The 15995-nt window shown below is 46.4% G+C and overlaps 1 protein-coding gene across 2 annotated transcripts in view; it reads left to right on the plus strand.

Annotated features, from left to right (window-relative positions):
* Nucleotides 1-15995, plus strand: part of SEC24B (SEC24 homolog B, COPII coat complex component) — a 2214138-nt gene that overhangs the window by 447240 nt on the left and 1750903 nt on the right. For both annotated transcript variants that reach the window (XM_069630875.1, XM_069630876.1), the window contains exon 7: nucleotides 10957-11141. In XM_069630875.1, the coding sequence (XP_069486976.1) occupies nucleotides 10957-11141 (185 nt within the window). The remainder of the gene's footprint in view (nucleotides 1-10956; nucleotides 11142-15995) is intronic.

Here is a 15995-nt window from a genome sequence, read left to right on the forward strand (position 1 = left end):
GTCGAAGGTTTCTTTGACTCATAAATCTGCATCATCGCCGCCTTTGTCGAAGGGCCCGTCGACGCATAAATCGGTTGCGTCGACGCGGTCTTCGACGCCACTGTCGACTCCGATAAAAGACAGGCCTACAACTGTCACTACATCTCAGACAGTAGACGTGTCGAGGACCTCGACCATGACGTCGAGAATGCCATCGACTATTTCGACGACACCGAGTAGGATTCTGATCCTCGCGAGTACATCAAGGTCTCTTCAAACTTTTTCGACGCCCTTTTCGAGTTTGTCGAAGCCTGTGACTTCCACGTCGACAACCTTGACGTTTTCTTAACCAGTGACAACAAATTTGGCTCCTTCTGCTCTAGAAATGGGTTTTAAACTACATCCTAGGTCTGACTATTTTAGAGTCTTGTCCTCTATATATGAGGAAGGGGAGGATTCCGACCATGAGAGACCTTTTGGTTTACAAAGGACCACTACACCCATACCAGAGGAATTTATCTCTGAAGAGAACAGGTTAAAGGACCTTCAAGACTCCTTACATGAGGCAAGTGGTTTAGATACTTCTCCAGAAGTAGAGTTTGCTAAACCAGACCCTGGGGAGCATGCTGAGACCCCTTATATGGTTCTGATGGCCAGAATAATCGAATTCATGGGGTGGTCTACACCTACGCCGCCTTTTCAGCAGGATGACCTTACTGATATTTTAGATGAAGGTCCACAGGAGGATCCCTTTCATTCTGCTCTGCAAAGAAACATTTCTGCAAATTGTGAAACTCCTGAAGTTATCCCTGCAGTTAACAAGAGACTGTCTGCTAAATACAGGATATCTTCTACAGATCCTGAATATTTGAGCAAACATCCAATTCCAGAGAGTTTGGTTGTACAAGCAGCAACTTCATCAAACAGTAGATCTGCATACCCTACTATTCCACAGGACAGGGATGATAAAAGATTTGATGCTATGTCAAAAAAAGTATTTTCGGCATGTAGCATGGCGCTTAAATCTGTTAACACCACGTGCACGCTTCAGCCATGCACTTTGGGAGTGTGCTTCATCAGCGGCTGACTGTCTCCAGAAGGAGAAGAAAGGGAAGCATTTTTAAACATCATCAAGGATGGAAAAGAAGCAATGTGCAAGCCCCTTCAAACAGGCATTGATCCTGCTGACAGTATCAGCAGGGCCATGGCGGCAAGTACCACAATCCGCAGATTTGCGTGGTTGCGGAAGTCTGGTTTTGCTCCAGATGTACAAGCCAGACTTTTGAACATGCCCTTTGACGGCACTTCTTTGTTTGGTAAGAAGGCTGATGACAGCCTGGAGAGATTACAAACATCCAAGGCAGCAGCGAAATCTCTTGGGGCTGCAATCCGACAGACTCCGAATCGCCCCTCAGGAACCTCCTGGAGGGGTAGGTCCTTTCGCTTTTATTCCGCATTTGGAAAAGGTAGAGGACAGCCAGCTCAAAGGGGCCAAAAACGATTCACCCGTGGAGGATGGGACAAAGGTAAAAAAAACGCAGCAGCAGGTGCCACATTACCCTCGGCATCTGCGTCAGCCGCTTCTAAACCCCTCTGAGGTCTTTCCTCGCAAGATGCTTGGGCATTGGAGAAAGTTGCCCAAGGTTACTGCCTGCCCTTCCTACACACCCCTCAGAGACATCCACCGGGGGACAACTCTTTGAAGTTTCCAGATCCGCTCCTTATGCAGGAGATTGTAGACCTGCGAGAGAAAGGTGCCATAGAACCGTTACCTGTAGCGGCGAGGAACAATGGTTGGTATTCCCCCTACTTCCTAGTACCAAAGAAGGACGGAGGACTGAGACCCATCTTGGACTTACGAGAATTGAACAAATTCCTCAGGAAAGACATGTTCAAGATGGTAACTCTTTCTCAGATCCTTCAGGCCCTCCGGCTTCAGGACTGGTTGGTATCTCTAGACCTTCAGGATGCTTATTTCCATGTGCCAATCCATCTCAAACACAGGAAATACCTAAGGTTCGCAATTGGCAACTCTCACTATCAATTTTGAGTTCTGCCATTTGGGCTGACCTCCGCCCCGAGGGTCTTCACCAAGCTAATGTCGGTAGTGGCTGCAAGTTTAAATAGGGATGGGATCCACATCTACCCCTACCTGGACAATTGGTTGATCAGAGCAGTATCTTCGGAACAAGCTCAGATCCATCTGGATTATGTCTGCCACTTCCTTCACACGCTGGGCTTCTCCCTCAACTTAAAGAAGTCACAGATGATACCATCACAGAGACTCCAGTTCATTGGAGCAGTCCTGGACACTTCCCTCGGAAAAGCCTCGCCACAAGAAGCGAGGACTCAAGATATTCTGCAGATGGTCAACAAATTTCAAAATGCCCAACATCTTCCAGCTTTCGACTTTTTGAGGTTGCTAGGCCTCATGGCATCCTGCATTTTCCTAGTGCCAGAGGCTCGCCTGAGAATGAGATCCCTCCAGTGGGCACTAAGAATCCAATGGTCGCAATTCTCAGGAAGAATGTCAGATCTCCTTCAAGTCTCGGACATAGTGGCTCGAGGCCTTCAGTGGTGGGCCTGTCGGGAGAACATTTTGAAAGGAGAACTGTTTTGGCAACCATGGCCGGAGATAACGGTAGTCACGGATGCCTCACTCATGGGGTGGGGAGCTCATGCCAACGACTTGACCATCAGCGGTCGTTGGTCTCCATCGGAGTCCAGACTACATATCAACCTATTGGAGCTGAGAGCAATCAGACTAACGCTGAAGGCTTTTCTGCCATCAGTATAGGGAAAACATTTCCTGATAATGATGGACAACACAGTGGCCATGCACTACCTCAACAAAATAGGAGGCGTAGGATCACTGCCACTGTGCCGAGACAATGCAGCTCTGGTTTTGGGCAATTCAGGAAGGAATCTCTCTAACGGCAGTTCACTTAGCCAGAGAGAAGAATTTGATGGCGGATGCTCTGAGCAGGCAGAGCACAGTCTCCCACGAGTGGGAGCTAGCTCAGGCAGTCCTTCAAGAGATCTTTGCCCTTTGGGGACCCCTCAAGTGGATCTGTTCACCACCAGTATCAACAGGAAGTGCGATCAGTTCTGTTCAAGGGAATTTCCCCCGAGAGGAGCTCTAGGGGACGCATACGTAGTGGACTGGGAGTTTCCACTTCTGTACGCGTTTTCCTCCAGTCCCTGTCATTCCTCAAATGATCAGGAGGTTGAGAAGATTCCGGAAAACTATGATCCTAATTGCCCCGGATTGGGCCAGGAGAACGTGGTACCCAGACCTTCTGGACATGTCCATCTGCCCTCCGATTCGTCTTCCGCAAAGAGAGGATCTTCTCTCGCAGAAGAGGTCAGGTTCTCCATACAGACATCAGAACCCTCAACCTTCACGCTTGGTTTCTGAAAGGTTGAGATGCAAGGATTGGGATCTCCAGGATGATGTCATGGAGGTGTTGCTTTCGGCTAGAAGGCTGGCAACAAAGACTTTATACTGCTGCCGTTGGAACACATTTTGCAGCTGGTGTAGAGAAAAGAATATTGAACCCTTTTCATGCAGTACACCTATGGTGTTATCTTTCTTACTGTATTTAGCAAATTCAAGTCTTCAAGTTGGTACGATCAAGGGCTACCTCGCAGCGCTATCAATCTTTAAGCGCACTACAGAGGAGCCTTCATATTTCAAATTACCCCTTGTAGTCCAATTTCTGAAAGGGTTAACTAATGTTTATCCCCCAAAATCCTTCCAAGTTCCATTGTGGGACCTAAATCTAATCCTATATTTTCGGATGGGTACTCCTTCTGAACCACTCCATTCTTGTTCATTACAATTTCTCACTCTTAAAACAGTCTTTCTAGTGGCTCTAACATCTGCCAGAAGAGTGAGCGAATTACAAGCTCTATCTTGCAAACCTCCTCATACAATCTTTAATAAAGACAAGGTTGTTTTACAAGTGAAGCCAAATTTTCTCCCAAAGGTGGTCTCTGAATCCCACATTACATTACATAACTTTACCTTAATTCTATCCTCCTCCCCACCCAGGCAAAGAGGAAGGGAGGTTACATAGGCTGGATCCAAGGCGTGCCTTGAGTTTTTATATCAGCAGACTTGCTAGAATAAGACAAGCAGACCAACTGTTTGTAGGTTATACAGGACACAAATTAGGGATGCCAATCACGAAACAGACCATTTCAAGATGGAATATTTTAACCATTCTAGAATGCTACAAATTGGTAGGGAGCGGCTGCCACATGGTCGTCCGTGCATACTTTTACAAAATTTTACAGCCTTGATTCCTCCTCTAGCCAGGAGACAAGATTTGGAAAAGCTGTGTTAAATTCTGTACATTCTTAATGGGAAGTATTCAGTTTTACTCCCACCTCCTCTTTTACACCACTGCTATGGGAGTCTATCAAAGATGAGGAATACGTCGGAGGACACAATCCCTTTGAAGACAAGTTACTTCTTACCTTGTAGCGTTCTTTCGATGGGATGTTCCTCCGACGTATTCCTTATTGCCCCTCCCATGTATCACCGCAGTAAAACTTCCCTTGTAGTTGCAGCTTACGCTCCTTCAAGGTCAATAACCAATTCATGCGCAGCTAATTTCAAGCTTCAAAACGGAACTGAGCAACGGACGCTGCGCAAGTCTATTTATACGCACGGTGACGTCGGCGCCGAGACGGAGGCTGTCGAGGGACATCAACTCGAGGGACGTCGACGCGCAGCGCCCTCTACTGAAAAAAAATTCCGAGGCCAGCAAGCTGGGATGGGTAACATCAAAGATAAGAAATACGTCGGAGGAACATCCCATCGAAAGAACGTTAGAAGGTTAAGAAGTAACTTGTTCTTCTCAACCATGCAAACCTGCGCAGTACAGTGCTTGCAGCCATGGATCTGCTGATACTTTCAGCAGTATCCACTACTAATTGAAGACACTCTCCCATCACCTCCTTGCCATGCTTAACCAAGCTCAGAAACCCGTCCTTTTCGTCATGTTTTAGTGATGAAGCCATGTGAGTTGACATTTGTAGAGAAGGATATGTGTGGGTTGTCGGTGTCTAGTTCTTTAATCCAAGGGGTGAAGTCCTGTTTGGGCCTGGGGAGCAGGTGAGGGATCAGGCAGATTAAGTGGTATTCTGTTTTGGAAGAGTTCAGTTTGAGAAAGTGGCTGGCCATCCAGGTTGTGGTCTTGGAGAGGCAGCTTTTGAGGATGTGGAGTTGTGAAGGGGATATGATTTGGAAGTATATTTGTGTGTTATCTTTGTATTTATGGAATAGTGTGCCTGTGGGATTCTACATATATCTTGAAAAGGGTGGTAACAGGGAGGAAACTTGCAGAACCGCGTACTTGACTGGGGTGGGATCGGGACATGGAGACAGTGTGTTCTGTCAGTAAGGAAGGAGGTGACCAGTCTAAGGCAGTGACTCAGTTTCATCCTGTGGGATAGGATGTTTTGGAGAATAGTGTGGTTAATGGTGTCGAAGGATGCAGTGAGGTCGAGGAGTGGGGCTGTGTCCTTTTTCTGTGACATAGAGACCATCAGAGATGTAAAGTGTAGCAGTCTCGGTGCAGTGGGCAGGTCGAGAGCTAGATTGGAAGTAGTTGAAGAGGTTGTTTGTGGTGATGTGCTCATGGAGTTGGGTTGTGACTAAGCTTTCCGTGGTTCTGTCATGGTATGGCAGGCTAGTGAGTGAGTGTGGATCGAGGGATGTTTTTTTGAAGAGGGGATGATTTGTCCAGTTCTGAGTGCAGAGAGGGGCTAGAACCTTGTGTGTGCCAGGAGTTGATGAGCCAGTGTGGAGTGAGAGTGGTGATGCAATTGGATACTGTTTGAGGGGGCATTTGTCATCCAGGAAGTGTGCAGGTTTGGTTTCGGCATTGAGTGTGATAAAGGCCTCTGTTGATGGGGTGGAAAGTGTCCCGTGTATTGGAATGTTTTGGAGCTGGGAGTGGGACACCGGGGAGGGGGGGCAGGGGATTGTCTGATCTGTGTATTTTAGAGTTGTAGTAGTCCATGAGGGCTTTGCATACTAAAGTGGAAGGTGTGGATTGTGATTTGGAGAGAGTCTTGATGTTGAAAAGTTTCTGTATACGATTGGTGGCGGACTGGAGTTCTTGAGGTAGTGAGTGGCTTTGGGTTTGCGTATGGCTTTTTTGTGTTTGTTGCTGCAGTGTTTGAGGGTGTCCTGGTGGCGTGTCATGGATTCTTTAACCAGATTCTTTCTAGCGGTCTGGTTTCTGGCTTGATAGAGAGGAGGGAACTGTTGAACTCTGGATTATGGTGATGATTACAGGGTTTTTGTGATTCGAGGGGGGCTATTTTGGCTAGTGCCTGCATGATGGTGTTTCAATTGTTGAGGCGAATGGAGGAATGCGTGTGTGGAGAGGAGGGGGGGGTGCTATGATTAGTGCGAAGGCTTGTTTGAAATGTGTTTGGTTTGTATGACTGGGGGCAGGGTGATATGTTGCAGTTTAGGGGATCTTGTGTATTAGAGTGAACGTGAAGTGTATCACAAAGTGGTCATACCTGAACACCCAGATTCGATTTTCCAGAGATACATGATTTTTGCTTCAAATCGAAAGGTTAAGGGTGTTGCCAGCTCTGTGTGTGGAGTAGGTGACGAGTTGTGAGAGGTCATAGGGGTGAGTGGAGTGAGTATAGTGTATTTAGTATGGTGGTGGTGTCTGGATGGGAACCACCAAGGTAGATGTTGATGCAGGGGGAGCTGTGGTTGTTAGTAGTGAAGTCAGTCTAGAAGTCTGGATTGTGTGTTGGAGGCAGTACATGCAGTAGATAAATGTTGGGTGCAGGTGTGATGGTGGGGAGCGAGCGAGTGAGTGTGTCAAGGGAAATGTGTGGGGTTGTCGATTGGGAGTGTGTCTTTGTAAATGGTGGCAATCCCATAACCTTGTTTTGTGTGGGTGGTCTCTGTGGTGGATGGCGGAGCATGTCAGGGATGATAGGTGTGTGTTGGGGCTTTTGCCATGCCTGAGTAAGAGCATGTCTGTAGTGTTTGTACTAAGTAGCCCATTGATTTCGTTTGTGTGCAGGTGCAGAGTGACAGTTGAGAAGAAGGCAGGTGTATGTATTTAGTTGTTGGATTGTTGTGCTGCAGTTTGATTTAATGTTTGTGTGCTTTTTCTGAGGCATGTTTTGTGGCACCTTGTGGCAAGCAGAGGCTAACAGGGTGGGATAAGAATGAAACCGAGAAAGATGTTAGCACCAACCCTTCGCTCGGTCTGCCCTTAGCTCTGCACACCTTAAAAAGAAAGTGCTTATATTCCTGAAGTAACCAGAAGTAGTTCCACAGGAAACTGATATAAACAGGGTTTAAGAAGGTCATATTTTAAGTCTCTGAGTCAGCAGGAGTTTCACATCGAGCAGGTAAGGAACTGAAGGGAGGGTGTGGAGGGAACTTCCAAACTTCTATGAGGTGGGAGGGTAAAATCTACCCCTACCTGTGGAGGAAACAAAGAATGAATGACTGAAGTCAGATAAAGTCTATGTGCTTGTTTTAAAAGACCTTCAGGGATAGGATTACCAAGAACCACTCTATGGAAAAACTTGTTTTTGAAAATGTTTAATTGACCCCCTTGAATAATGTGCACCGTTTTAATAATGCTCAGCCAATGCTAACCGACATGTTTAATAAGTGCCTTATTGCAAGTGTTGTCTGAACCCTATGTTCAAATGCGCATGTCCTAACCTCGAAGACTTTACCGCCTACTATCTAGCAGTGCCTGCTTCCACAGTTCTCGCCTCTGACGTGTTTCCTCTTTGTCATATAGAAGTGTGTTTTTGAATGGCGCTTTCCTGACCAATGCAGCTTTAGCAGACGGAAGTTTGTCATATAATAAGCAGGCTTGCACACCCGGAGCCCTGTGTTGAACTGCATAAGTAGCCCATCAAGTAAACTAGAAATGTATCACTATTTGCCTTACTGACTGTGAGAACGCAGCACCTGCCTAAGACGTGTATGCTGAGACACTAGTCATTGAATAAAACATTGTTGCTTGACAATATGTTATGTCTGAAACCTCCCTCTCAATTGAAGTGCATGTGTGCTCTCCTGTTTGAAGCTCATTGTATGTGGGGGAGAAAGGTTGCTGCGTAGAGTCTTGTTTGTCGTTGGGTTGCTGTTTGTCCTGTGTATGCTGCCTTTGCTGATTGCCATTAAAGGTCGTTCACCAATCCACTGAAAGAGTGTGGTTATTTTTCCACAACAAATGCCAGAGAGAAGTATTAGTTTAGACATCTGCTTCTAAAGAGCCTGCTTTGTTTAACTGAGCCTCATTCATCTGCTCCTACCTTGGAATGTGTTGTAACTGCTTTGTAATTCTTTTTAAAGCATGTGAATTTCTGAAATCCCCAATGCTGTAGAAGGATAGTTATATTTGCCTTTAACTATAGTTATCCTGCATTGGTATCTTTCATAGATTCACCTGTAGGCCACCCTCCTACCTCTACGAGGCCCATCAATTATGTGCACTCTGTTGCGTTGCAAGAATCTGAACATCACCTCTGTAGGAGGAGCATAGGGGTTCCCCCTAATTGGCTAGGGAGGTAAAAGGCACAAAACGATGTTGATAGATGACTGAGGTGAGTGCAGTTTCTTTAAAAATTATTTTTATATATGCAATACTGATTTGCACATTTACTGAGGATTCCCAGCATGACTACTGGCAATATTCAAACTATTTTAATCTATGAAAGATACCAATGCTGGAGAACTGTAGTTATAAGTAACTTTTTCCTTCCATGATGGACTTAACGTTGCAAAGAGAAGGTGTTACTGCTGCCATGTTTTCTTCAGGTACCGGTTTGCGCTTCCTGTCTATTATTGCTTGTCACGTAGCTCTTGGGGATGGTGGTGGGCTGGTCGTCTAGGGGTTTGGGTTCCTCATTTCTATGATTTTAAACATATTTCTGTTGCTTTGCTTTCAGTCTGACTCCTGGGTAGCAGATTCATTTTGCTTTTAGGATAGATGGTTTACAGTCTTGTTGTTTGTATGATACTTTGTTGTCAATAATGCATGTTTTATCCAGGTGTGTTCTAGTTTCCTGGTGGTTTGCTTCAGTTTGCAGTTCAGGCATGTACCATTTGACAGTTTATTTTTGTCATAAAGGCCAAACTGTATCAAGGGGCTCAGTTTGTCCTGTGCTTAAGTGATCCAGTTCTGAAAGATGCATGCATCTTTCTTTGGGTGCGAATGTAGGGCTCCTGGGTCTTTCTTGACTTTCTTCATTAGTGAGTTCCTCTAGGTTGAGTGTCTGCCAGGCCCTTGTGCTGATTGCTGCGTTTATCTTGAGTTGAAAGGATGTGTTTGTCATATAGATTACCAAATGGATGAGGCGAGGACTTCATGCAAAGGGAGTGCTTGTGCTGCATATGAAGATAGCATCCAGGGTTTAGTGTGTACCCTGTTTTGCTCCTTTTTACGTTTGTTTGATTGAGGATCCCTCATGTAGGAGCATAGCTATGTAGCTGTTCGTCTTTATGACCAGATATTAAAAACCCCCCAGTACTGTTAAATGCCTGTGCTAGATCGCATGGTTGGCGATGGAATCTGTGAATCCAAGGTAGTAAGAAGGGCATTGGTATATGGTATATTATCAGAAAATATAGACTTTCATGTGGGGCTAATGAAGGCATGCCCCTGCACGGAAAGCATGGCAAAGCTGTATTTCTCCCAAGGGCATCGTTGGGGGGGGGGGGGGGCGGAGGGCCTTGATGTCTGTTCTGTGGAATGGTACTGCCAAGAGGCGCTCTGTTCCCTTCTCATGACCTTGCTGGGCACAGTCTTCTCAGGCACGAGGGCCTGTAACTTTCTGAACAATACAAAAGGTTGTGGATTTTCAGAGATCTGGCCAGGTTGGGGTTGGGGTTGGTGTTCGCGCTCATGCAAGGGGCCTAATACTAAGACACAAAATGCTGTTTGCTGCGCTTGGGCCTAACTTCTAAGATGGCTGCCATCTGCCAAGATGGCGTTCACGCCTGCATCTTACGTATAGCTTGTAATGCATGCACTAAGGTGATCGTGCACCCCCCTGCTCCCTGGATGTGCTCTATTAGCATCTAGTTCTTATTCGGTCTCGCCTAGGGGGGGGTGGGAAGACTCTCTCTCCTTCCCAACACTATGTTGGTGTGAACAAGAGACATTTGCAGTCTACATTTGTCATTTTTGTGATGGTAGGGTCTTGTGCATGAAAGCAGTTCCTCAACATATTTTTTTTTCTTCTCCAGATTGTCATTGAGGAAATTGAAATTAGGAAGGTAGCTCAGTGTACTACCACTTTTAGTCACCTGACAGCATAAGAATTAGTCACCTTTCCTTTGAGTAACAGGTCGTATAGGTCTGTTTCTGGTTGTCGTTGTTGGGTAGACATTTGTCGCTTTTACTTCTCCCCTGGCCCTCTGTTGTTAGGGTTGTGGCAGTGAGTCTAGTTGTAGATTAATGATCATGCTTTGTTCTTTGAGTTTGTTCTACCTTTTCAGGCTTGGGTGTTCTTTGCACCACAACCATGCAGTTAAAAAACTGGTATTGGTCAACAAAAAAGATCAAGATTAGACTGCAACTTTGTGAAGCTGGTTCTCTGCCTTGGTACTGGTTTCTCTGTGTACTAATCCACTGTATTGACACAGGCCTTCCTTGCACAAAATAGCACCACTACGTCCATAACACTAGGTGTACACTGCCTGTACCAGGGAGCTTATATGCCTTTTAATTTTAATTTGACAAGTAATTTGGTTTCTTAAATAAAACGCACTGTCTGTTCAGATTGAGCTAGTTGGACAAGATTAAAATTGTGTACCTCTTGTTACTAAAGACACAAAGCCGTCAGTTATTTTTGGCTTGTTCTCAGTATGTCCTATTGTAGCTGCTTTATTTTCTTTTGAAGAGGTTTCATATTAATTTGTATCATCATTTCTCACATTTTGTACTTTTTTGTGCTTTTCAGCAATATCCTGCAACTAACCAGTTGTCGTCATCCCTAGGAGGATTAAGTCTTCAAAATTCTCAACAGCCAGAATCTTTGAGACCAGTCAACCTTACTCAAGAGAGAAACGTTCTACCTATCTCTCCTCTTCATGCTCCAGTCCCCAACTTGAATCCTGACCTTAAGAAATTAAACTGCAGCTCTCAGTAGGTACACTTTTGTGATAGTCTTGTTAGGTAACTTAAGTTAGCCACTTATGAGAATTGCTATTGCTTTCTTTTCATCATGAAATTGTCAAGTGGTCATAAAAGTAATTGTGAATGTTCAGATTCTGCAATCTCGCCCCACATACCCTTCCTATGACACGCACTGACCGGAAATGCTGTCTTGATAGAAGCAGACATAAACAGGTGAAGCCCCCAGAATTTCCGGCACTCTGAATTAAAAACAGGGCTACGTGTACTCTGCAGGATGCACGCAAGGGAAAACACTCTGGGGAAGAAAACCCTTCAAGGTGTTGCAGAGGCAGCAACAACGGTGCTGCTGGATGAGGACTGGAGCGAATGCAGCAGCGGTTCCCACACAAGAGAATATCTGTACAGCAGGGGATCGGGAGCGAAGTCAAGGAAATCGGCAAGGTAAGAATCGGGAGTGAAGCCCAGAGCACAACACAGAGCAGCAGGAATCTAATAGAAGGGAGACATGAAGAGCAGGAGCAGCAGGAAGCAAATAAAGAAGGGAAATGGAGCATCAGTGCGTATAGTACAGGAGAAGTGATGCACAGACTCACCTGTGGATCTGCTTTAAATGAGACCATCAGCGTTCCGAACTGAATTGTCAGAATGGAAAGCGTAGTTCTGGTCAAGAGTTAGAGGTTGATGGTTGGGTGGAAATCGGTAACCCTTTTGTTGATGTTCGAGGTCCTGTTCCTCAAGCAGTGAGTGCTACTTGACCAGAACTACGCCTTTCCAGTCAGACATTTCAGTTTCTTCCAAATGTTTGAGACGTCCTAGTGCAACATAGGGACAGTGGGGAGTGCGTCACAGAAGAGCAGTTAGAGGTTGATGATTGGGTGGAAATCAGGGAACCTTCTGTGGATGCTTGAGATCCTAATCCACCAGCAGTTCAAACCAGGAGGATTGCATCAATGTAAGCCAGATATTGCTGTGGTGTGCAGTCACAGGTGGCAAATAAATCACTTTCTAACTGTTCCATGAATAGATTTGTATACTGCGTTGCCTTGAGTGTCCATGACGTCCCCATTGTTTGGAGATAAATGTCTGTACCAAATGTGAAATAGTTGTAGTTTAAGACTAATTCTATGCACTTGGCTATCGTCTGCATCCCAGTCCATGATCCCCCTGGAAGAGCAGGAGCTCCCCTAACACTGCAGGAGCAGTGCTGTCCAGCCCGGAGCATCTTGCAGTGTGAGGTAAGCCAAAGGGCTTTATTTCACTTAGAGCTGAAATCAGCTGTTAATATTACTTTCAGCGCGGTGGAACGCGCTGTAATTCCAGCTGACAACGTAGCATTGGGCCGAATTCCCACCTAATTTCTTCAACATTGAAATCCATTTTGGTGATCTCATGTGCATTTAGACACCATTGCACACCACGAAGCGAAGAACAGGCAAAGGTGGCCGCCCGGCATACTGAAGTCGCAACTGCAGCCTAACTTTGTCTATTTTCTGCTGCCTGAACCAGGATTGGTTGTGCTTTCTTTACAAGCACCAATTCAATGCCGGCAGGTGTAAGCCGGCCCACTTCTCGAAGGCTCACTTTCAAAGGCTCTTATCTGTCCCGAGCCTGTCCTCAGCCGTCCGCACCGTCGGCCGGAGATTCTGCTACTGCGACCATCCACCATCCCAGTGATTACCCAGCCCGCAGCCCTGTCAAACGACTCGCTCACCTCTGCTGGCCGCTGGCTTCCCTACCCTACAGGCATTCGCTCCCCTCCACCGCGATGTGCCATTAACTAATAACCCTCCTCCCCTTGCGCCGATTCTCCTAAGACTTGAGGCGCTTCATACCGACACTGCCTCGCCATATGAAGCCGACACCTCTCCTCCAGCATCTGAACACGTTTAGAGGTATGCTCCATCATCAGAGGCACTGCCCGAACGATCCGCCTAGCAGCCTTAATATTGCCAGTTCTTGCGCAATCTGTATTGGCATATCTATAGTAATGGCTCTGCCTGCATTATTGCTGCTAGCAATCTGTCATTGAAAACCGTATTAGCTGCCTCATTTTGTTATGCACTGCCACCTTCTGTGCTTGCCTATCGCCGCAGCTAGTCTGCCTTACCAAATGTATTAGCCGCCTCATTTTGTTATTCTCTGCCTCCTCCTGTGCTTGCCTATCCCCGCAGCTAGTCTGCCTTAGCACATGTATTGGCTGCCTCATTTTGTTATACCCTGCAACACTCTGTGCCTGCACATTGCCGCAGATAGCTTGCCTGCCAAATTGTACTAGCTGCTTTTAGTGCTATTACTGCAGCTTGTGCTCACCATTTACCACTGATTTACTGCTGGCTAACTGCATTGGCCCAACCTAGTGCCACCAATTTATCTCTTCAAGCGTCCACTACTCTCTCATAGGCATACACAATATAATCTATCCTGCACCACCCCTACCTGGCTCCACCTCACTGCACTACTACTTACATTATCCTCCTTCTCGGTCCCAATCCAGTCTACTACTCTGACCAATCCCGCCTACTACTCTGACCTGATGTGTTTCATGGCCTCTCTATGCCCACAAAATCACTTAGTATCTAGGAACAGTAGACTTGGGCACCGTATTGAACCTTCACCACACCACACCACAGCCTACCCAGCCCCACAGCTAGGAGAAATCTCAGATTGGGTTCTCGCACCCCACACACCTATGCCACCACTCAAGGCATTACTGCAGAGAACATGCACATCTCGGCAGTACCCTCTCGCATGACACCATCCCTTAAGGACCCCAGGAGCATCCTGCACAGTCAAGCCAAATACCTTCAAGCAAATCCTCTCTCCCACACTCCCGGCTTCCCCTCTCCCCACCACTCCTACTCCCCCGACTCCTCTGACTAATGAGATCAATCCGTCCCTCGCTCTCAGTTGTGCTCTTATAAATGCTTGCTCTCTCCCTGCCCACACCCTCAAGATTAACAACCTCATCACCACGCAGAACCTTGATATACTCGCTGTCACAGAGACTTGGTTCCACAAGGCTTCCGGTCCAGCAATCTCTTTAGCTCTCCTACAGGGGTACTCTATTCTCTGACAAGACAGACAGCTCTTGAAAGGAGGAGGTGCAGCCCTCATCACCAAATACGCCCTTTCCATTCAGTTATGCAGCCACCCCAGGGAAAGCAACTCAGACATCCTCTCAGTCAAAATATCCTTGTCCCCTAATTGTACAATAAATATACAAATCATCTACAGGCCCCCAGGCCCTGCCCCAGACTTCCAAGGGCACCTCCTCCATATACTAAGGATCAAACTAAAAAGCTTAACGAAAACAATCCTACTCTGAGACCTCAATGTAGGTCTCAGTGACCCCAAGGATAAGGCAGCCTTAGCTCTAGCCAAGGAACTTAAAGACATAGGGTTCATACAAAAGGTCACCTGCCCAACTCACTGTAAAGGCCGCACCCTGGATTGGGTGGCAGACCACAACTGCTCTTCTACCATCATTTGCAATTCAGCCTACCCATGGACGGATCACAACTGTATCCAATTTACCATTCCCACTGAACCTACCACTGAAACACTATCCTATGCTCCCCCCCAGCCCAGGTAAGAAGCTCCAAAAAACTAAGGACAACGTTTGTCCCTGCCTGGAAATCCCAGAGCTCTAACCTCCATTTTCGAGTGACCCCACCACTCTAGCGGATATATACTCAGATACCCTCACCAGAGCAATTGAGCCCAAAAAAGAAAAAATCCATGCACACCAACTCCTGGTTCACAGAAGACTTACTAGCCTTGCACACCAACAAACGTAACGCACTAGCCAATTGGAAGTCCAATCCTAGTGATACCACCAAGGATGAATTCAAAAGGCTTTCTGTGCAATACAAAAAAGCGATATTCAAAGCCAAGTCCAACTCCTTCAACCTACGGCTCTCTAAGGCCAACTCGAAATCCAGGCAAATTTTCATCATCTTTAAAGACCTCATCATCCCCTCTACCAGCCCAGATGAGATCACTAAAGATGAAGCATGGTGCTCAAGCATACAGGCAGCCCTGCTAAACAAAATAAAATTACTCCAGGATAAAATATGAGTACAATACAAAGCACCACCATCTCCAAAGGCCTAGTATCCACACTTCTGAGCCCCCAGTCCAACCCTTCTCATTCACAAACGTCACATAAGCAGAAGTCTTTGAACTCCTCCAGCATCTTAAACCATCTATGTGCAAAGGAGACACCTGTTGGGCAAAAATAATTAAAGACTGCGCCGGCTCATTGGCTCCTCATCACGCATTCATCAATGCCTCATTCCATTCACAACAGGCACTGTTCCGTCTAGCCTAAAAGAAGCATGGGTTCCCCCATTACTAAAAAAACCCACTCTAGATCCCTCTTCCCCCAACAACTACCTTCCTATCACCACTGTCCTATTCCTCCTCAAAATCCTGGACAAAGCAGCCCACAACCAGATCCAACACTTCATTGAATCCAACGCCATGCTCTGTAAAAGTCAATCAGGATTCCACAAAGGCCACGGTACTGAAACCGCCCTCATAGACCTTTAAAAAATGAATAATCCACATCATGGACAAAGGCAAACCTGCTCTCCTCCTACTCCTCTCGGCCGCATTTGACCTTGTTGATCACAAGATTCTTATCTCCCACCTCATTCATGCTGCTCACTTCGAAGGGATTGGTTCCTCCGACGTATTCCACATCTATGACAGGTAATCACCACAGCTGTGCTGCTTCAGAAACTTTTCGGCTCCTGCGTTGATGACGTCGATATGGGGTTCTCAAGGGCCTCCATCGAGCCGACTTCACCGGATGTTATAAGTAGGACGCACGCCGGCTGTAGCCTCAGTTCCGTTTTTTCC

The sequence above is a fragment of the Ambystoma mexicanum genome, chromosome 6q (genome assembly GCF_040938575.1).
Source record: "Ambystoma mexicanum isolate Mex_15411 chromosome 6q, UKY_AmexF1_1, whole genome shotgun sequence".
In the NCBI taxonomy this organism is placed as follows: Eukaryota; Metazoa; Chordata; class Amphibia; order Caudata; family Ambystomatidae; genus Ambystoma; species Ambystoma mexicanum.